Here is a 21988-nt window from a genome sequence, read left to right on the forward strand (position 1 = left end):
TGGATGTGGAGCAGACTGTCGTTCCTCTTCATTTTGTGTTTAATAACTCTTCACTTTTCATGAAACACACAAATAGGATCAGCATAATATTCAGCCTTCATGAGGCTGCCACTTTTCTTCCACTCAAATTACACAGCAACATATTTCCAGTTTGATGGTCCTTGTTGATGGTGAAGGAAATGTTTTAAAATGGTTGGTGACCTCCTCATTTATCGTGTGGTACTGGATGAGGTGAGGAAAGACAATGTCAGACACCTGTTGTAAACTGTTACAGCTAAGTTACTGTATCTCATTTGAACTAAATCCACAAGAACACAGCTTTAGCCATCAACCTGACAGATGAATCCTCCCTCACCTCATCTCAGTCACCGATACCCTCTCCACCCTTTGGTGACCCCAGTGTGTGCGGTTCTCTCCTCTCCCTCTCCCCTCCACAGACGAGCTTCTATGCTCGATTTCTACTTTGATCACTCAGAGGAGCGCCCTCTAGAGGCCTTTGAAGACATCTTTGCTAGCTATGAGAGTAAGAAGTAAGTGAATTTGGTGGACAGGAGAAAGGAATGAAGACACGAGGCCAAGCAGGAAGGAAATGTGCTTTGTTTCCTGGTTTTCTCCATTCTCAGAGTTTGCTCCCATCTTAAAAAAATCGGAATCTTTATTTAGCTCTTTAACATAAGTAAATCTGTTTCCCAAGATGAAGTTAAGTACACCAGTATAACACAGTACAACAAAGTTGCCCTTTACTCTAGTCCCTCACTATAATCCCCGTCTTTTTCTGTAGCTGTAATAATCTCTTTCCTTCCTCACATTTATTATTCTTGCTATAGAGCACAGGAAGGTGTTTGTACTGGCCTACTCTGATTAGCCACTCATATTACTTACATCAACTGTGGATCGCCAGAAGCACACAAATATTCATACATGTACAGGGACCCCTAGTCAAATAGACAGAGAGAATTAGGAGAGCTTTCTCAGAGGGGGAACAAAACCATGGAGAATACTTTTTGATTGCTGGGCCCGCTGAACCTTGACTCTCTACCTCCTACTTTCAGATCTGAAATCACTGGGTTGTTTTTGTTTTTTGTTTTTTTTTACCTCTAAGCACATTGTTATCATTATTGGATCACCCAGTCCTTTCCAGATTTGAAATAACTGAGGTGTAGAGGTCAGATTCACTGTGACTCATTTACACATTCTCATTCCTTCACTGCCTTGCCTCCTCTGTGTTCATGGTCATTCATGGTAAGTATAGAAAAGCATTGCATGGGCAAGCTCTGGGGCTATGGTAAATTCCCCATATTAACCTCACCAGACTCAGTGTCCAATATAACACCAGCCCCAAATAAAGGACCATAAATCAAAAAAAAAAAACCCCTCACCAGTAACCACTTACAGTCACACAACCAGTAACAGCCCCAGCATGGAAACAGATGGCCAGCCATACTGAACATCAACTCAGCTCTGCATGTTAACTACCACAGAGGCAGCGATGTGGGTGTGAATACAACCCCTACATGCCCCCAGTGTGTCTTTGAGTGTGCGTTTGTCTTTTTTTTCTGTTTTTAAAAGGGATATGGCAGCATGGTTGGGTGGTCTAGTGTGTCTTGTGGTTTCCGCGTACGTAAACATGAACAGCAGGAGGATACATTTTGTGGGTTACTCTTCGCGGATGAGCAAAGATTGAAAGCCGAAGTTTCTTTTGATATCAGACCCCCAACTATCCTGCAGTGTGTGCTCTTGTCTTGGGGTAACTGTGGTGGTGTGTTTTCCTGTAAGGTGTCCCTAACAGTGGTGTTCTGTCACTCCCCGCTTTACATGTTTGTTTGTTTTTTTTCTTGTTTTTTTTCCTCCTTGTCCTTGCTCCTTTTGTGGGTTTTTTCCAATCTTTCTCCTGTTTTTTTTTTTTTCCCTCCCTGCCCTTCCCTCCTTCCCCTCCCCTCTCCGCACTGGGTGTATATGTGTGTGTGTGTGTGTGCGCCTTTGCGGTGTGATCAGAGACATGCATGCAGAGATCATCAGCTCCATTAAGAACTTGCAGCTGGATGGTGAGGACCCTCGCAAGCTGCTGCAATCCTGGGGTCGCCTCCGCTTCCCACGACACGTCCTCCAGTGAGTCTGCAGACAGACCTGGCATCAGCGCTTCTTCAGATCAGTCCAGTCTAGTCAGCTCAGGCAGAACATGCTCCTGTTAAATGAATACTTTAAAAATACGTTGGAACACAACCTATCATGGATAGTTCCAGCTAGTCTAGTTTTCTGGAAAGCTAAACCTGAAATGAATACTTACATTGTTGACTGCTGCATGAACATCAGAAGACTGTGCTGGCATGGGAGATCTTTTGGAGCATCTTGTGAAAATATGTCCCAGCAGCCTCGCAGCATGTTAGAATTTACAGCAAGTTCTGCGGTCTGACACATAGCAACGTAGAGAACATAAATTCTGGCCCCTTCATGTGTTGATGAAAGCCAGAGAGCATGTCTGTCTGTATGGTGAGTCTCTGCTGGGCTGATTGTTTAGATTTTTACTTCCCATCTCCTGCAGAAAACGCCCTCCTTCCCTTCTCCATCATCCTTTTCCCCGTCACTCATTTAACGCCATGCCTCTGCCCGTCAATCATCTCGTCTTGCAGGTGCAACCCTTCATTCATCACTGACTGACAGCGCATGAAGAAGTCACCCACCCCCGTACTAACCTGGCTTCTCACACTCCATTCTTTACTCCATTCCACCCGCCTGCCTCCGGCTTGTAACACTTAACTCCCTCTAACTCACCCTTCATCTCGTCTCCCCCTTTTTTCTCCACAGGAAAAACAAGACCACCAAACAGAAGCAGGTCATCCCCAAGGTAAACCTGCGTAAAGACCTCAAGATAAGGAACTGATATAAAAAAAAATGCTGCTCTAGTCATAAAATAATCCAGTTGATTTTATTAGCTTGCCATCATTTCGTTAGAATCATAATAACTGGGTCCCAGCTGGAGATGAACTCACTGTATTACTGCTGTGCAGAGTTTGCTGGATTCTCGGTCTCTGAAGTTCATTGTGAGCCTGACGCTGCATGATCGCACTACCAAGTCCCTGCTGCACCTGCACAAGAAGAAGAAGCCCCCCAGCATCAGTGCTCAGTTCCAGGTAAAATCACACTATGCAGCATTACACACACAAACTGAGCATTTTACACCAAACACACCTTCCAGCAGCAGTCCTGGCCATTCAGCAAATCCTTCTCTTTGTTTCCTTCAGACCTCTCTGACCAAACTCTTGGAGACTCTGAACAGAGCAGAGCCTTTCTTCATTCGCTGTATCCGCTCCAACGCTGAGAAGGTGAGTCTTGTTCTTTAATATCTTCTCTTCAGATTCTTTGCTTACAGCTTAAGGGTTTTAGAAGAAGAAATCTTGAGTGTACATTAATGTAGTGTAATATCATATACCTTTTTTTATATTTTTATATTCCTTTGATCTGTTGAAAAATGGGGGTATCTAAGTGTTAAGAGTATAACCACAAATGCCTCTCGTGTCCTTATGAGAACAGAAGGAGATGTATCTGGATGAGGCCTTGGTGGTTCAGCAGCTGCGATACACAGGAATGCTGGAAACTGTTCGTATTAGGAGGTCAGGCTACGGAGCCAAGTACACATTCCAGGTACTGCAAAGTCACTCCTCTCTTAGGAAATTCCATGTGATAATCACACACCATTTATAATGTCGCACCAGGCACTGAAGATATAGTGTTCTGATGGTGAATAGAAGCTGATAACAGCACCACAAACACACATGAAAACAGTAAAATGTAATTTAAGGCCACTGTAGGTAAATTCATTACCACAGATGTCTTGTTTTGATCAGTCCACTCATTTTGTATATACTTCAATTTCTTGTCCCCTGCAGGAGTTTATTGAGCAGTTCAGAGTTTTGCTGCCAAAGACCGCCACTGCCTGTAAAGAGGACATCTCAGTGCTCCTTGACAAGAAGATGGGCCTGGACCCCACCACATATCAGATAGGCAAAACTAAGGTACGCTGTTTACACTTACACTACCCCCCCCCCCTGCTTTCCTGTCTGCATTTGTTTCTGCACAGTTTCAACTGTAATTCCTCTAAAATCTGGCATGTTTCTCTGTGCTCAGGTTTTCTTGAAGGAGCTCGAGCGGCAGCAGCTGCAGGACACGCTGCACAAGGACGTAATTCGTAAAATCATCTTCCTTCAGCGTTGGTTCAGAGCTTGTCTACAGAGGAAAGAGTTTATGGACATGAGACAGGCAGCCATCTTGATCCAGGTAAACGCAGATGCAACCTTTTTGGGATTTTCATTGTTTTAATTAAAGTACAATCCTGATATTCCCTCTCCTCTCTCTTAGCGTTCATGGCGTAGGTACTGCAAAGAGGAGCGAAGGCAGCATGCAGCTACTTTGATTCAGGCTGTGTGGAGAGGGCACAGACAGAGATTAGAGTACCACCGCCAAAGACAGGGCGCTACCAAAATACAGGCCCTGGTCAGAGGCCACTCAGCACGCAGGAGGTAACAATGATGGACATGCAGTGCTCTGATAGCATTAAAAAAAACATGGGTGGCTGTTATATTTATGTTTTGTGTTGATCAGGTGTCAATCCATGCGTGAGGATAAACGGAGGATGGAGGAAGAGGAAAAAGAAGCTCAGAGGAGGGCAGAAGAAGAGGAAAGAAGGAGGAGAGAAGAGGAAGAAGAGGCGAGGAGAAAAGCTGAGGAGGAAGAAGAGGCGAGGAGGAGGATGGAAGAAGAAGCAAGGAGAAAAGAAGAAGAGGAGGAGGAAGCGAGGAGGAGAGCAGAGGAAGAAGAGGCAGCTAGAGAAGAGCATGAAGCAAAGAAAAAGAGAGAGGAGGAAAGACTGGCAAGAGAGCCTCAAACAAGAGAAGATCCAGATATAGAGCTGGTCACAGAGGAGATGCTGGATGACAACCTCCCTGTCCAAGAGACAGAGGAGGAGAGAGGAGAGGAGGACGAAGAGGTTAAATCAAGCTCGCACACAGAGGAGGAGGAGCAGGAGAAGGACGAAGAGCTGGAGGATGAGGATGAGGAATTAAATTTGGAGACCAACGGTACCGCGGCTGAGGCTGGACCCCAGCCGGATGAGAAAGAGGAGGAAGAGGATTTGGACACCAGAGGTCTGCCCTCTGATGGGGTCACCTCCAACGCACTTACACCCACATCTCCAGGCAAGGCTTCAGATAAACAGGCTCCCAGCACTACCTCCACACCTTCCAAAGCTGAACAAAACAGAGTACGACCTCCAGCTAACCGGGGCCAGTCATCCAGGAGCCAGGAGAAGAGAGAGCAGAGGAGACGAAGAGGGCTGGAACACAACCAGAGAGAGACTGATCGAGCCGCTTCCTCCTCTTCCTTCTCCTCAGCCATTGGCAAGGACCAAACGTCCCCGCCGAAGAGCAAAAGCCAGGAGTCCCCTAAGCTAAAAGAGCGGTCAGACAGCAAGGAGCTCGACCAGTACACCTTTGTGGCCTGGAAGATGAAGGAAGACAAGGGAGGGAAGAAGGAGGCAAAAACTTCTCCTCCTCCTCCCGCCTCCGGTCCCGTTCGACCGTCCACGCTGTCCCTGCAGCCCGCCGATCCTGCACCTGAGAGAAACGGCCTAGGGGAGGGTGGGGGAGCGGTAAACCTGCAACGCCGCCCCGGGGCGATCAAGGAGAAGCCGGAGAAGTGGAGGGGCAGGAGGAGTAACGGAGAATACTCTGAGAGAAACAGCCCTCCTCCACCTCACAACAGAGAGGAAAGGAGGAAAAAACAACCACTGTACGTCCTCTGTTTCTCAGATCTACCCTCATGTTAGAGCGAGTGATAGTCTATACTTTTCATTCTTTGAACAAATACCAGCAATGAATTGATCCTAATAAGATCTACTGTCTGTGTAGCCAGAGCTTGATAAAGCTTCTGTACCTCCTTTTGTTGTTCAAAACGTATTAAAAACACATAACACAGTTCACCATCCTGCTGCTATAAAAGCTCACTAGTGTACCAAATCCACAGCTGGAACCACAGCTGGAAGTGGTTTCCAACAAAGACACTATTTACTATTTGTGGAAAATTGTGTGGCTCTTTAAAAAAAATTACAGTATATGTATTTATGACCTATTTTTAAAGACTAAGATCTTCAGTAGAAACAAATGGGCTTAGAGCTGAGTGCCACAAACAGGCTGGAGGAGACAAAAAGATACTGTTGGCCCTGGTCTTCTCATAAGATTTGTTGACAGTAACAAAAATATAGAATATCAGCAGCTGTATCCTTTAAACCACAAGAACTTTTCGTCTCTAATAAATGTCAACTTTCTTTTAACATTTTGTACATTATTTATATTATTAAGAGCAGATGGAAAATCACAGTAGATCCTCTGGCAAACGTAGCCAACTTTTTGTTTGCTTGTGTAAGAATCCCCTCAGTTGTCAGTATCTTTTCATGAATTCTTTTGTGTCTCATCTAAATTTCTCTGTCTGTCCATCTGCAGGAGTGAAACAGCCTCATCATCAATTGACAGTTTGTCTCCAGGTTCAGAAGGAGCTGGTGCTGTGTCGGCCAGAGAGGTATTTTTTACATTAACATAACACAAATCTCCCTTAACTGTCAAACCTGTCCAGTATATTACACATACGTCATCTCTTGTAAAGGAAGTATTCATTTCCTACTTCTGTTTTCTGTCCTGCAGTTCATTTCTCCCTCAGACAGCCATGGTGATGGCTCAAAGGGGAGCTCCTTTAGACGGAGACAGCAAGAGGGTTCTGGTCACCCAGATTCAGCACACTCCATGCCATCCACACCTGACAGGTACTGCGCTGCAACACACTGGTCTACGGCTTATACTGTAGACACAGGCTTACGCTGGGATGAGCAGGGTTCCTATTAAATGTGACTGAAAGTATCTTGTCCCATACATGGTCTGAGATGGGTCCAGTAGTTGACTCTGTCTATATCAGTAAAGATAGATTCTGCAATAAATGGAATTACTTTGCTGTGATTCATTCTTACTCTCCTCATAACTCACATCGATGTCTGCTTGAATCAGATTCATGGGAAAACTCATGTTAACCAAACTATGCTGAGCAGCTCCTTGTGTGGTGTTTCATGTTCACAGCCGGAAATTCCTGATAACTGAATTTACTCTGAATGGATTTGCATGCCAGAAACGTTCGCTTAGGGCTCAGTCACTGGGCCAAAGTTATATCAGAGGGGAGGCATCGGGTGGATCACTTTGTTTTCAATTTGTATTGTTGCTATAGTGACACTGCTGGGGCAGAGCTTGAATATGTGGCATTTTAAAAGCAGACTCTTTTATGGATAATTCGGTTTTGATGTTTCTTTTTTAAATACTGGACGTTGCAGTTATTTACTTAAATTATCTGTTTTGTCTGTTGCCAAGATACAAATCCAGGGAGTCACACACAGGCATATGATTAAGAACACGAAGCAGCCAGAACACACAAAGAAAACTCTGCTCTGCTGTTAGAAACGAATACATTGTGAGACATGATAGAGTGGATCCACATTGAAGTATCTCTTCCTCGTATCCAGCATCAACATCGGTCCTTTGATAGTTACACAACAGTGTTTCTCAACAGGGTTTATGAATATTCTACAGAGCTTATTGTGTTTGTGTGACCTGCAGGCCTGGTGGGTTCTTCAGCAAGATTTTGAAAAAACGACCCCACAAAGAGGCCCAGACTCCAGACAACGGAGAGCTGACACTCGCTCAGATTCTCAATGAGAGGCCAACAGGAGGGGAAGGTAAAGAATCCAAAGGGTCAAGTTGTAGAATAATTATAGGGTTTTTTGGGTTCTAGTTGCCCAAACTTGATAAAACAGAGAGTAATTTTACTGAAAACTGATCAAACTGTTAACATTTTAATTGTACTAAAACTGCTGTAGTGACTGCTGTAGTTCACTGCTATCACACCTCATGAAGTGAGACATGGAAAGAAAACACAGGTGTATTATATTTTATTATTCCCAGGCCTTAACTTGCCCGACTGTTTGCTTTCTGAGAAAACACTGACCCGTGCAGGATCATGCTCAGTGATAACAAAATAACTTTACTTTGGGTTTTGTTTCATCCATGGTTCTTAAACATAGCACACGTCTGAGTTCAGTTTGACAAAAGTGGACAAGTAGTCCGTATATTATATATATATCCACCTTCTCCCTTTTTTCAGCCCCAACCTCTGGACATCCATCTCGGCCTCTTTCGCAGCCTCACAGCGACCGTAAAGGTGTAGGCCGCAACCCCTCCATAAAGATCAGTCGTGCCACGCGGGTCTCGGAGCAGTGGAACGCCTCACTGGACCGGGAGATTACCAATGCCAATGAGCTGCGGCACCTCGACGAGTTCCTGGGCAACCAGGTAAATTAAGGGCGACAAGAGGTTTATCTATTGGAGGAAATCGTTTTAATGAATTTACCTACAAAAATATGTTTTGTTTGTGTTTCTCTTTAGGTCAATGACTTCCGCTCCAGGGGGAAGTCGCTCTCAGCTACAGAGGCCATCTTTGTAACAGCCACTATGCAGTTCAGAGAGAATATAAAAGCCATGTATTCCCTCACGGTAAGTTTGCCTGCAGGCACATAACACTCACATCATACATACTGATCAAAGCTCTCTGTCACCATCCTCTCCTTCTCCTCATTTCCTGTCCTGTTCCATAAACTTAACCAGAAACCTACCATTGGCTACAAAGCTCTGATGACAAGCTACCAGAACAAAGTGATCCACCTGGCGAGCGACAAGCAGAAAGGAGAAGTCCAACTTGTGGTGAACTTGTTCCAGTCGGTGCTGGACGGCTTCATCAGGGGGGAGATGAAGAAGGAGGAAGCTGAACCTGCAAAGGTGAAAACTGAGATGAGATTCATTATCATGCAGTCTAATTAGTCTAAATGTGAAAAGGTGATGTGTTCACACCTCTGTTTGTTTATCAGCCCGCTAAAGCCCGGAAGAAGAGGAGGAAAAAAGACAAAAGTGTAAGTGTGCAGAGTTTGGAATTCTTGACAATAAATCGTTTTAATTCAATATACATAAGGATTTTTAAATAAATAGTGTCTGTCTTGTTAGATGGAGAGCCCGCTGGATCATGGGTTCGTCAACTATCAGGTCAACATCATGCAGTCGTGTGACCAGTGTAGTTCTTACATCTGGGGCATGGAGAAGGCCTACATGTGCAGCTGTGAGTTAACGCAAACACGACAAAACTCTTCTTCTTGTTTCTCATTTGTGCTCAAATATAAGATATATAAATATATATATGTATATATATTTGAAATCCTGTCTTACAGATTGTAAAATGGTGTGCCATAAGAAGTGCATCTGCAAAATAACCGCTGACTGCTCCACCTTCTGTGCCAAAAAGGTGTTGTTTTTTTTTAACACACAACACAACCTGCTCAGCAATACTTGAGTAAAATCCTTCTGTAGCTTTATGAAGTATAACATTTCAACAATGTGTGAGGATGTTGTAGATAGATGGTGGTGAACAGACTTCTTACTGGCCGCTGCTGCCTGTCTGAATTCACAGAGTGACGAAGACTCCGGTGGTCAGCATTTCGGGGTGCGCGTGTGTCACCTGGTCAGTGATAAGAACCCAGTACCCATGGTGCTGGAGATGATGCTGGAGCACGTGGAGATGCATGGCCTCTACACAGAGGGCATCTACCGCAAGTCTGGCTCTGCCAACAGAATAAAAGAGCTGCACCAGCGACTGGAGACCGGTTAGACCCCTTCTATTCAATGTTTACAGTTCACTCACGATTAACTGGCAACGTCAGCCTTTTTATTAAAAAACAAACATGCAGGTAAAAACTCTGTCATTGGCTCTTTAATTGATTCTTCTGTTGATGTGACACTTGTTGATGTGTTTAGATCCACACCAGGTCTGCCTTGAAGACTACCCCATCCACACAGTGACGGGCCTGGTCAAACAGTGGTTGAGGGAGCTGCCAGACCCACTCATGACCTTCACACATTACAATGACTTCCTACATGCAGTTGGTGAGGAAGCTCTTCCCCACCAGGGGGCAGCATTTTACAAAGACAATTGTGATGCTGGGCCTCTGTTTTCAGTCTGCTGTAATTTATATTATTTATGACTTGTTTTTAGTGGCTATAAGTTATTTTAGAATAACATTTGACATTTAATTCGACACACTTGATTTAAAAATACAATAAAGACATTTTTAACATGTAAAGGACTCTTAATGTTCATAATTAATTATGGGGTATGATTAATTATTCCTCTAGAACTACCAGAGAAGCAGGAGCAGCTTCATGCCATATACAAAACGCTGGAGGAGCTTCCTACAGCAAACTTCAACACTTTGGAGAGACTCGTCTTTCACCTTGTCAGGTACAGATTCTTTCATTTTGGCCTTGTATATTTTAATAAGGCCATTACATGTATTTATTATTGTTCTAGATGCAGCTAAACAAATGCTAATATCAAATAAATTCTCTTGCAGAGTGTGTAAGGACGAGGCTCACAACCGCATGTCTCCTAACTCATTAGCCATAGTTTTTGCCCCATGTATCCTGCGCTGTCCAGACAGCGCTGACCCGCTGCTCAGCATGAAGGATGTTGCCAAGACGACCACGTAAGAGCAGAAATAGCAAAATCTGCTTTTCTAGTTTATTATTTTCTAGTGTTGTACTATGTTCACCCCTTGCATTACAAGTGAACAGCTGTAAATTAACATACGTACTCATGCTGTCGGACATCATGTTCTCTCCTCTCTGTAGGTGTTTAGAGATGCTCATCAACGAGCAGATCAGACGCTACAATGAGAAGATGGAGGAGATCGAGCAGCTGGAGTACGCCGAGGCTCTGGCTGTTAACCAGCTCAAACTCAAGAGACAAAACACGGTGAGGAAGAAAACTCCGCCTCACTCTGAATCGCCTTTGCTCGATTCAGTGTGCTCTCAGAACCCCATGGCAATGTAGTAGTCACTGTCATTGTTTGACATCATTTAAATCGTACAAGACCTCCAGTGTCGGAAGCTGTCGTTCTTCAGTTACATGGGTAACGTGGCCAATGTTCCTTGTCTCTCCTTAGCACTACTGGCATTTACCTCTCAGGTTCTCAGCTCCTTACAAAGGAGTGGTGGTATGTATCACTGAGTTCTCCTGGTAACAGTAGATCTAGTAGCTCTAGTGTGTCGTAGTGTGCCATGTAGCGGCACCTGTGCATGGCATGTTAGATGTGGGTGACTTTTGATGCTCTGGCTGTATTTTTGTTTTTATTTTTTCCCATCTTTCCATAACAGTTTTTACTCTTCCTTACTAACTGGTAGCGGATTGCATGTTGCGGTTTTATATCCTGCTTGCGATGTGAAGGATTTGCTGTTTGCCATCATTCTTGTTCTCTCTATGAGGGGACAAGATGGTTCTGGGTTGGTGTTGTAATTGTTGTCTTTGGAAGACAATGACCTAACTTACAAAGCTTGATGATAATGATGCATATTGTTTTCCTGTCTTCTTCTTCTTCTTTTTTTTAAATTGAAAGGAGACCACAAAGCTCTGAAAGTCATAGTATTTGTCGGCTGTTGAGTGGTTAGACCTGTCTGGATTGTGGTGATGTGTTTGCCGTTGTAAAAACCCCTCACACCAGTGCTGTTTTGACTGTTTATTAGCTTCTTTATTGTCACTGCATTTATTCAGAGGTGCCGTATAGATGCATGAAACCCACAGGCACCATCCACCCTGCTCTTCTCACTCTTCTCACTAACAACTATTGGAATTGGTTTCAGATTTGGGACAAAGCCATTTCTTGTGTAATGATGTAATGTTTTCAAGTTGAGTTGGGTTATGTATCAGTGTGTGATGTTCTGTCTTCCACAGGTGCATGAGAAGGTCAGCTCTGACCTCAGTGTGGTCCCTGAGAACGAGCCTCTGGACTCGGACACGGAGGCTGAGAAAAACCTGGTGGAGCGCATCAAGTCCATCAAACAGGAGAAGTAAAGATGCCCTCTTCGTTATTGTTTGTGTATTTGCTGAGGTGTGGCGCCACTCTCCAGTCTCTCACCTCTGTGACGCTCTCGCTCCCCTACAGAGAGGATCTGGCCTGCCGGCTGCCGGAGATGGAGCAGCCCGGCTCGGACCAGGAGAACTTGGACTCCGAAGCCTCGCTGAGCTCCGAGAGTCTTTTGGACGAGCAGCAGCGCTCCTCTGCTCATAGCTCAGAGCCAGAAGGTCAGTATTAAGGTACAGTCTGGACTCTCCTTCCTTCTACCTGTTTCTCTCACTCACCTGTGGGTTTCTGACCAGACCACGGGGGCCGCTGGGTTGGGCCCTTCCTGTGTTTTGTGGTGCAGGTCTGGACCAGTGATGGTGATTTGGGCGGTGACGTCTGCTCTGTAACAAAAGCAGGTTGGAGGAACAGCAACCGTGTTGTTTGTGTGTTTTGTGTGTGTGTTTGTGTGCATACGTCTGCACACCCATGTATGCATGTAAATGCATGTGTGGCATGCTCAAAAACTGTATCCAGATGAATTGACTGACATTCGGCACACCCTGTCAAATCAAATATTTGCCTAATTGCACCTCACTGAACATAATTTTTGGTAGATAACATGGTTGCATGATCTTCCCTTGGGCTTCACTCTCTCAGGATTACTGTATGAATCTTGAAGGGAACGCACGTTTATTTTTCCCACTTTTTCCTCCCTCTCCTCCAGGACGAGGTGGCTTCCAGCTGAAAAGGTTCAGGCCAGTTTGTCCACCCAAACCACCCGACCTGGCCCAGCGACCTAAAATCCTCATTGGACGCGTCTCTCTGTCAAACCTCACCCCCGCCAGCTCCACCTCCTCCGTGTCCAGCTGCGCTTCTTCAACCTCTGAATCCTCCAGCGCCTCTTTACGGCATCTGCTGCAACGCCGCAACCCTGTCATCCCGGACACGGTTAAACTCCCCCCGGGCGTGCTTTCCCAGTCCGCGGCCTCCAGTCTGGCTCAGACTTACACCCCTCCCATGAATCGAGCTTTCAAAAACGTGGTCAGGAGAAGAGAGCAGCCGGGCCGCCGCAAAGACAGCACCCAGTCCCTGTACATCGACAGCCCCGAGTGCGACCTGTTGTTGCATTTCTCCTCCTGCCCTCCCTCCGCCTCCTCCTCCTCCTCCTCCATCTCCTTGGTGACTCGCTCCCCTCAGGAACAGCACCACGACGCACGAGCTCCGAAGGGCCAGAGACGTTTTTCTGACCCTGACATACCTTATGCGGAAGAAGACGTCTGACACGGGACAGAACAGAAAAGATGTGTGAGTGAAGAGGTGAGGAAGATTAAGGGCAACAACCTCTATTAACAAAAGGAAATAAATGTTAACGGGATGCAGAGTTGCCACAGATGACAGTGATGGCATTGTAGAAAGTCAGGAGAGGATTCAAATCAAGAGTGACACAGAGAAAGAGAAATTACTGGAACATGAGATGTACAGCTGCCACAGTGGCTCTACAGAGCTGAACCGATGTCAGACACAGGAGGCTGTTCCAGTTGCTGTTGTCAGAGGGAAACTAATCAAGGAACTTCTGATGTGTTTAAAGTCTTGTTGATAAGTATGACAGTAAAAATAACTGGACAAGGATGTTGCCAAGCACCTTTTCTATCATTTTGATATATTAGGCTTACTCTTAGCGAATTCAGCTCGGACACAGGCTGAATTCTCTGTAGCCTCATAATGATGGAACTTTGTTTTATGCTTATTCTGTTTTTCGTTTTAAACACATTTGTGTTAATTCAAGGAAATAATAAAGGTTCCAGTCGCACTTTTCATTTCTTAGTTCTCCTAATCAGCAAAACACACTCTATGAAATGTTAGCTAGTGCCTTGATAATGTACAGTAATTTGAACAAGGAACTCATTTCTCATGTCATGATTATTGAACTGTCTTGCTGAGGGTAGGAGGGTTATGTGGGATAAAGAGAGGGTACCTTTGCCTCGGAGTTTTGTGTTTTTTGACAGATCGCAAGACGGACATGTTTGAAACAAGGACCTAAACAAGCACAACAGTCAGCAATGGTCTGTCCGCCTCCCCCTTCCACCTTCTTACCTGCAGCAAACACCAGATAGGAAGTCGTTGGCTGTCATGCAGCGAAGGGAAATGGGAGCAGCACACGCCACTTTTCTCACGCCACTTTTTTCTTTTTTTTTTTTTTTTTTTTTTTGGAAACAACAAAAACACAACACCGGCCGCCAGCATGCAACAGCCACGCCGCGACGTCTTTAAAGCTCAAAGTCCTTGAACTCACCTTGCCCTATTCTAAAATGAACTTGGCTTCACTCAGCTGTGGACAGTCCCCGTAACCAACAGGTTCTGCTGAAGCACATTTCAACTTTGTGTGAAATGTAATACTAATGTTCTCTCTGACTGCTGTTCTGAATGATGTCTGTTAGTCTGTCTGGATTATGAGGATGTGTAACAGAGAGTGTATGGATGGGACTGAATGATGTGAACTGTAATGGTTATTAGTATTAACATGACAATACAGAACGTGATGCTTGTAACATCTGCTGCTGTGTGATTTGATCAGGCGCATTCGTGTTGGTTTGGATAAATAACACCTTTTTATACGCTGGATGGTTAAGAAAGGTAAGTTCACGACTCATTAAGGGATGAATATTCAGGTTATGCACTTTTTTGATGATAGCTATGAACCATGAGAGGCCATTGACAAACTCTCCAAAAATTAGTCTCCTCCTGACAGGGGTAACCAGTGCACTTAGACCATTCACATCAATATTTTGACTAGTAATAAAAAGTAAGGATATATACACAAATCAATTCACCATATGTGTAAGTTTTCACCTTCACACAGGTTACACATATTTTAGAAAAACCTGTCACACAAATAATAATTTGTGCATAGTAACTCAAACCATGTCTTTTATTTTACTTTTATTGATCTGAAGTCTTTGCTGATGTATTGAAAATCTTAAACCACCAACTCTCACATTCAGACTCTGGTAAAACCTTATTGTTTTAGTCTCCTTATAGCTATGTGTAATAAATCCAGCTAGTTTTATATTAATTATATTAACTCTGACCTGAAATTAGGTTTTGCTGACCGAGTGAATTTGGTGCCTGTTTCCAGTGAAGCTGCTGATAAACCTGAGGTCATCTCAAAGGTAAGTACAGAGTGGTGTTTCAACAGGTAAAAGAGTCTTACAGTCTACATGGAACAACCAGTCTGTTGTCTCATTATCTTTGGCAGGTGAATGTGTTTGATTCAATCCAGAGCTTTATGAAAATGTGGACAATCAGAATATTGTTTGATGTAAAGTGAACCTGGATTAAAGACAAGCCAATGAAAGCTTCTCTATGTGGCACATTTCACAAGGGAAACTAAATTTGCTTTGAAAACAATTGCAGAAATTCTGGGAAGGATCATATCACTGAGAACCTCAAGGACAAACAGGTATGGTTAATAATGAAAATGTTTTCTGGTCTTTTCTTGGGGTATTAAAATGGAGATTTGAAGGTAAGAGGTTGTGTCATGGATCATAAAAAGTTTTTTTATTACCGTAGTGTCCACATACGCAAACAGAAAGAAAGTCATTATTAGATCTTTGATTGAAAGTTAGTAAATTCCACACTTAATTAACAAGAAGATTAAAATTAATTAAAATTATTTTTTTGAACAGAAGGCACTGGTTGATTTGCAGGGAAAATGAAACTGTAGTGTATGGTGGGGGTTAGCAGGGGCCCAACTCTTGTTGTTGCCCCCTGGGGCCCCTTAGGAGGTTAATCCGGCCATGAATACACCAACGTGGGCACCAAACAAACTTAATTTGTTTGTGTCACACTTTATTTGTCTTCTGCAAATAAAATTTTGTGGATTAAAAACTGGCTTATACATATAGATGTGTAAAGCTGATTATATATCACAAATAAGGCTGTAGGTGTGGACATGAGTCCACAGTTTCATTGTCCGTTTTTGAATGAATGATGCTATGGGAGGTCCTTGACGTCATCCTGCTGCGACGGTGTGTCGGCTTCAAACATGGCTTCCAGATTGGAAATAAATTTTATCAGACTATTGTCTCGCTGTGAATCTATCGCTTCGGAGAAACGAGGGGAGACGGAGTGGAGGTTAGAGAAGGTGAGGAGACACAAACATGGAGGAAATCTGACCGTTCAGCGCTGTTTTTCTCTGACCTTCATAAAGTGCTAAAGTTAGCATGACTGTAGCTGTTGTTGTTAGCCGCAGCTGTTTGATAGCCACGTCGCCACTGAGGAAAAATACGACGAGCTCATGTTTCACATTTAAAAAAAAGAGAGAGAATAACATTTAAATATGGTACAGCTGAATTGTAGGTTGTCTGTTAACCTTGCTAAGTTAGTTTTCTGTGTGAGTGAAGAAGAATAACGTCGTGTTGCTGTTCAGGACAGTCCTTCACGGTTCACCAGAGCTACAGACAGCGACATTTAAATATTGTCCAGAAATTCACACATATACACCCATATACATTATATTAAAGTCATTGAAGTACAGGTGACACTGATTAAGGCAAAAAGAATACAGTGATGCACTAAACCATGGACACAGTTAAATTATATTGTGGTGCATTGTGAGTTGTTGCTAATATTTGGTCTACTGATGTTACAGGTATTCATATTAATGAGGAGAACAAACTATTGTAAACACTGTTACTCAACAGCACCACAGACTACACCCTTTAACATGACCATAAAGTCGATTTAACTACGGCTGCAACTTTCAACTATCTTCATTATTCACTAATCTGCTGATTATTTTCGTGGTTTAATTATTTTGGCCATGAAATGCCCACAGACAAGTGAGAAAAGTAGCTGTCACACTGTATTGCATGTATTATCTTCAACTGTTTAGTCTGACCAACTCAAAGTTTAACACCCCAAAGAGATTCAGTCAATGCACCATGCATGAATGGGTGTGTGAATTATATATGAAAAAGAAAAGCTTCTTAGTCCTGACATTTAAGGAGCTGAGACCAGCAAATGTTTGGCGTCTTTGTTTTTAAAAAATGACATTTTATAGTTGCTGGTTAATTTTCTTTGCAGCTGTTGATACAAACCCATTTCTAAACTGTCAGGAACCTTCATAAGGGTTCACTTATGGTAGGGTTGTGTTAAACTCAAACCTGATAAACTGGCAACTGAGTGTATATAATTGCCTTAATTGGTCAGCAACAAGAGTCCGCCCACAGTTTTATCTAGTTTACCAGTTTTAGTTAAATGTACTATACTGATGTTCATAACAGCTACTCGCTTCATCTCTTGGCAAAACACTGCATGAGGTGGCAAATTATTTTGAGGCAGTTCATAGAGAGGACTAACATTAAGATGGATGTGCTTAGATTTTCAGTGCAGCTCTAGTATTGTTTTATTTAAGACGGCTACACTAAAGCTGCTCAAGTTCATGTCTGTTTTAGACTGTCAGCAGCTATTTAAGATATCTATCACCACAAAAATGTGTACAGTCACTGTTTCTGCTTTGTCCTCTCTAGTATGTCGGTGCCCTGGAGGAGATGTTGGTGGCTCTCAGGAAAAACCCAAGGTAACATCTCTTCTGTGTTAATGTATTTATCAGTACTGTTGTCAAATGTTTGCAGTGACCTTGAGTCACGTATGCAAAGGTAACTATGGATTTTCAACAATCGTAAACCACAAAGCTTCTGATGCATTCACGTCTCACTCAAGCGCTGTTGAATATGTTTTCCAGTGTTTTTTGTTCATGACCACATCATGATTTTTTTTTAAAGAGATGTAAGAATACTGTTGAATAAAATGTGTCTTCATCCAGCAAACCCACACCAGAAGTTCTGACTGAATACACAAGAAAAGTAGATTTTCTGAAAGGACTCCTAGAGGCAGAGAAACTGGTCAGTGGCAGTATTTTACAGATTTATTGCCTTTAAAATTGTTTATATTTTCCACATTATGTACTGGGGATGTTATTGTTACTCTTAATATTTATAGGAGTGCCTTAGTCAGTAGTTCAGTTTTCTGATCCCACATCATTTTTGTTCTTGTTCGTAGTCTTCACCAACAGAAAAAGCTTTAGCCAATCAGTTCCTCGCCCCTGGGCGAACACCCACAATAGCCAATGAGAGGATGCCTGCCACTAAAACTGTTCACATGCAGACGAAGGCCCGGTGTACAGGAGAGATGAGGAACGAGCTGCTTGGCACGGTAGGATGCGCGCACAAGTTTTCATAACACCTGAAGCCACTGTTAGGACATATTTATAGATAAATAACTACAAGGGCTGGACTCTCCATCTTAAAAACTCTTTGGGGTTTGGTAGAAAAACATTCTGTTTAACTCATAAATGCTCCTGTTTTGTGTCGTTACAGATTTTGTCAGGCAAAGGTAAGAATAATTTTGCTTGGGTTCAGTATCTTTACTGAGGGATGGGAGTTATAGTATTTTTTAACACAGTAGAAATCTGGAAATGTGTTTTTTTTTTTTTTTAAGAGTTAAATCTCTTTAACCCTCCCTGTCGACAGGCACATCAGAGACAGACTTGCGAAACAGAAGGTAAAGCTTTGAATATTACTCCTCATCAATAAGAACTCATGATAAATACATGTCTGTTTATTGCTACATCAGTGTGTAATGTTCATTCACAGCTGTGTGTTACATGTATGAACACAGATTCAGTCAGGACACTGTAGCTTGCACTGTGTCACTATTCACACACTCAAATCCTCTTACAAATGGGTTTTCTAACTTATTTTCTCACTGAACTCAACTGCGTGTCTCGAGTAGAATAAAAATGTTATTAAGAACGTCCTGTCGCATGCAGGGGTCTTCCTCTAGACGAGCGTCAGTCCGCCGCGGAGCTGGACGCCGTCCTGCAGCATCACCACAACCTGCAGGAGAAACTGGCTGAGGACATGCTCAACCTGGCCCGAAATCTGAAGAACAACACTATGGCAGCTCAGAACATCATCAAACAGGACAACCAGGTATCACAGTATTCACAGTACACCACACTTCAGTCATATTGGATTTATAGGGCTGTTAAAAAAATGTAATTAAATATTTACCTGCCAAGAATAAATGACAGCAGACAAAAATACAAACTAAACAAACAGTTTGTTTGTGTCACGTCACCCTGTCTGTTTCTGTGCTGTTTCATTTATAGGCTCAGGTTTAACAGAGACAAGAACAGGTTTCATTTCAGACTTGCCTTTGGCATTGTTATGCTTTTGTTTGATGGACAGTGTGTGTGTTAGTCAGAGTGGACAAAATTCAAGAAAAGACAAAGATGTTGTGTTTAAAAGTTGCAGGTGACTGTTAATTATTAAGACAAGATGAGGGAGAAACATGTGACTGGATGACGAATGGGTGTTTTTAAAGAGACAGATTTTAAAAGCACCTGGCGAAGCCTTTACTGAACATATAAAAATATGCTAAGTTAGGTTCTGTCGATTACTCTGTAATATTGTATGTTTTTGGTTTATTGCCCAGTTTCTACATGAACAGACCGAGAGATGTTGAGGTTTTGCAAATGTTGTTACATTTCAGATCTTTGAATGTGTTTAATGTTTGTTATTGGAGGACTATATTAGGTTTCATTTTATGTTTCTGCTCCACAAACAATTTTTCCTCCTGATGCCACATGTATCAGCTGATTCTGTCCACAAGTGGGCAGTATAAGACAAAAAATATTCACAACCAGCCTGTGAACTAATCTGTGAGGTATTATTCCTTTCACTGAACCGACTCGCGGCTCTGACTGCTGAATATTTATCCTGACATTTCCCAGACCCTGAGCCAGTCCATGCGCCAGGCTGACCTGAATTTTGAGAAGCTGAAGACCGAGTCGGAGCGACTAGAGCAGCACACCAAGAAGTCTGTGAACTGGCTGCTGTGGCTGATGCTCATCCTGGTCTCCTTCACCTTCATCAGCATGATCCTCTTCATCAGAATCTTCCCCCGACTCAGATGATGACCGTGCACGGTCCCCGAACTCTTTAGTCCCACATCCTCCCGTGTTTACAAGAGCAGTAGCTACATAGGCCTCCATAGATCTACACAGCATGTCTGTACGTGTGATACAGATCAGTAGTGGTCAGAACCAAAACAACTCAGTCTAGCAGGCTGAGCAAGTTTGCACTTTTGAAGCTGAAATTTCTTCCTCTGAACGGGGCTCTGATGAAAGAGCGGTGAAAAAAATGCAGAAAAGTTGTTTTGAAGCATCAGTATTCATCTTTTTTAGAAACAGGACAGAACACGAATCGAGGTAGAGAGCTACGCCGAGGGCCTTTGGGAGCAGCAACATAGTCTTAACACCCTAGACCGCAGGGGACTGAGCCTTAATTATTTTACTCCCTCATCAGGTAGGCTGCCAGCCATTCAACACATGTATGCACTTTCTCACTTAGTGGGACTGAAGTCAGAGTCGTGTTTTTGTAGAACGTTACTGTCCACCATGCGTTTAGCAAAGAGAGTTTATGAACCGTCCTCCATCCACTGCACGTCGCCCACAATTTCAACACTGTTTCAACTACATCAGTCCAAAAGACTCTGAATTCTAAATAGCTGCGGCTCATATGGTAACACTTTAACCTCCCTGTTTATCATCTATAGGCACTGTATATATGTTTGATAAATGGTTTATAACACACTATGAATATAATGTAGTTGTAGTTTATTAATGTGCAGGATTTCTTAACAATCATATGACGACATATTTTTCTTTATTACAGCTGTGCTTCCTGACACTGTCATTATCTGTTTATACATTCCCCTCCACTTATGGCTGACCACAGGAAGACTTATAGTTGTTGAATAAAATCTAGTATCTGTTTACAGCTACATCATAGTGTGTTGTAAACCATATGTGAAATGTTTATATAATGCATATGAATGTTAAATAGGGGGGTGTAGCTAGTTGTTTCCCTAAAATTAAACGTTATTACAAATTACAAAACAGATTTCAGGCATCATTTTGATTTTTGGATCTTCAAGCTGTTTGATTTATTTCATCACTCTGCATATTTTCAGTCTCATCAGTCCTGTTCACTGGTTAAGAGTCTGATTCCATAAATGTACGTCAGGTGATGATATGTGTTGTAGTTGATGATGACTGCCGAGGCTGCTGATGTTGATGAAGTTCAGATTTCGTTCTCATAAAATGACCCGATAAACATTCTCATATCATTTTTAGCTGGAGTCGTATGTGTGTGCACGCGCGTGTGTGTATACGATCACAACAAAGTAAACTGATTCCAGAGAAAATGATTCAATTTCCTTTAATTGTGTTTGACTGAATAATAACTGTGAGTACTGTGTGTGTGTGTGTGTGTTGTGGGAGCTGCTTATGACCTTTCCCCATAAACTGAAAATACCAAACTGCTCCCTTTTGTCTTTGTATGAATAACTGACGATGCAGTGACTTCACGCGGCCACTAGGTGCCAGTTGTGCTCTTACAATACGAGCCCGTAATGCACCTCCATGACCCTGATGGCCTGATCGAGCCATGAATCTTAAATTAACCCCACTACTCATTTAGAAGTGATCTGAGGATTGAAGTATGGCTAAATAAAGGCAGTTGGCCACAAAAGAGAAAAAAAAAAGCACATGGTGACCATATGTGACTCTGGGTAATCTGTGCATTCGTCAGCTTTGGTTCCTCCCTAGTTTATTCTGATAACAGTCGTGTGTCAGCGATTTAACTGACTGTGTATTTTTCAGCAAACTCACTAAAGGAGGTACTCGCAGGTTAACATTCCTCCCGTGTTGTCAGTCTGACTGTTGTCTGAGGCCTGTGGAGCTCACTGGCTTGCCCAGGCTTGCAGCTCTGCCCCTGGCCCTTCCTCTCTCTCTCTCTCTCTCTCTCTCTCTCTCTCTCTCTCTCTCTCTCTCTCTCTCCCCGCCCCGCCTCATGCCTGGCTGGCTGGGCTTCGGCCTGGCCCCCATCGTGTATTTTAGGATCCCTGGGGGGTATTTTGCCCGCTGGAAGCCGAGGTATGCAGGCC

General features: G+C 43.2%; 2 protein-coding genes across 10 annotated transcripts in view; both read left to right on the forward strand.

Moving 5' to 3' along the window:
- LOC108881337 (unconventional myosin-IXb) overlaps positions 1-14523 on the forward strand; it is a 54038-nt gene extending 39515 nt beyond the window's left edge. The window contains exons 17-45 of one of the 9 annotated variants that reach the window (XR_007814878.1): positions 438-530; positions 1996-2109; positions 2806-2845; positions 3009-3131; positions 3243-3323; positions 3532-3642; positions 3888-4013; positions 4126-4275; positions 4357-4517; positions 4600-5784; positions 6495-6570; positions 6693-6811; positions 7650-7768; positions 8194-8381; positions 8475-8582; positions 8694-8864; positions 8954-8995; positions 9087-9198; positions 9308-9381; positions 9547-9739; positions 9891-10019; positions 10269-10374; positions 10487-10618; positions 10764-10887; positions 11078-11128; positions 11863-11978; positions 12074-12225; positions 12336-12390; positions 12699-12770. Coding sequence is in view for 7 of the 9 variants with exons in the window: in XM_018673277.2 (XP_018528793.1) it covers positions 438-530; positions 1996-2109; positions 2806-2845; positions 3009-3131; positions 3243-3323; positions 3532-3642; positions 3888-4013; positions 4126-4275; positions 4357-4517; positions 4600-5784; positions 6495-6570; positions 6693-6811; positions 7650-7768; positions 8194-8381; positions 8475-8582; positions 8694-8864; positions 8954-8995; positions 9087-9198; positions 9308-9381; positions 9547-9739; positions 9891-10019; positions 10269-10374; positions 10487-10618; positions 10764-10887; positions 11078-11128; positions 11863-11978; positions 12074-12213; positions 12699-13255 (4741 nt within the window). In the remaining 2 variants the exon portion in view is untranslated. Of the gene's footprint in view, positions 1-437; positions 531-1995; positions 2110-2805; positions 2846-3008; positions 3132-3242; positions 3324-3531; positions 3643-3887; positions 4014-4125; positions 4276-4356; positions 4518-4599; positions 5785-6494; positions 6571-6692; positions 6812-7649; positions 7769-8193; positions 8382-8474; positions 8583-8693; positions 8865-8953; positions 8996-9086; positions 9199-9307; positions 9382-9546; positions 9740-9890; positions 10020-10268; positions 10375-10486; positions 10619-10763; positions 10888-11077; positions 11129-11862; positions 11979-12073; positions 12226-12335; positions 12391-12698 lie in introns of all 9 variants that reach the window. The other 8 variants (XM_018673279.2, XR_007814879.1, XM_018673277.2 and 5 more) reach the window with 8 other exon arrangements.
- Positions 14524-15967: 1444 nt separating this feature from the next.
- Positions 15968-21741, forward strand: use1 (unconventional SNARE in the ER 1 homolog (S. cerevisiae)). The gene is made up of 8 exons (XM_018673275.2): positions 15968-16118; positions 17506-17555; positions 17802-17880; positions 18038-18190; positions 18355-18370; positions 18508-18538; positions 18807-18969; positions 19773-21741. The coding sequence occupies exons 1-8, from the start codon at positions 16020-16022 to the stop codon at positions 19953-19955; spliced, it is 774 nt and encodes a 257-aa protein (XP_018528791.1). The 5' UTR covers positions 15968-16019; the 3' UTR covers positions 19956-21741.
- The last annotated feature ends 247 nt before the right edge of the window (positions 21742-21988 follow it).

The sequence above is a fragment of the Lates calcarifer genome, linkage group LG17 (assembly GCF_001640805.2).
Source record: "Lates calcarifer isolate ASB-BC8 linkage group LG17, TLL_Latcal_v3, whole genome shotgun sequence".
In the NCBI taxonomy this organism is placed as follows: Eukaryota; Metazoa; Chordata; class Actinopteri; family Centropomidae; genus Lates; species Lates calcarifer.

Excerpts from the sequence above, each read along its gene's own strand:
- use1 (XM_018673275.2), top strand. The coding sequence starts at position 16,020 with ATGGCTTCCAGATTGGAAATAAATTTTATCAGACTATTGTCTCGCTGT. Across the intron at positions 17,556-17,801 it reads GCTCTCAGGAAAAACCCAAG|CAAACCCACACCAGAAGTTC; the intron begins GTAACATCTCTT and ends GTCTTCATCCAG. Across the intron at positions 18,539-18,806 it reads ACAGACTTGCGAAACAGAAG|GGGTCTTCCTCTAGACGAGC; the intron begins GTAAAGCTTTGA and ends TGTCGCATGCAG.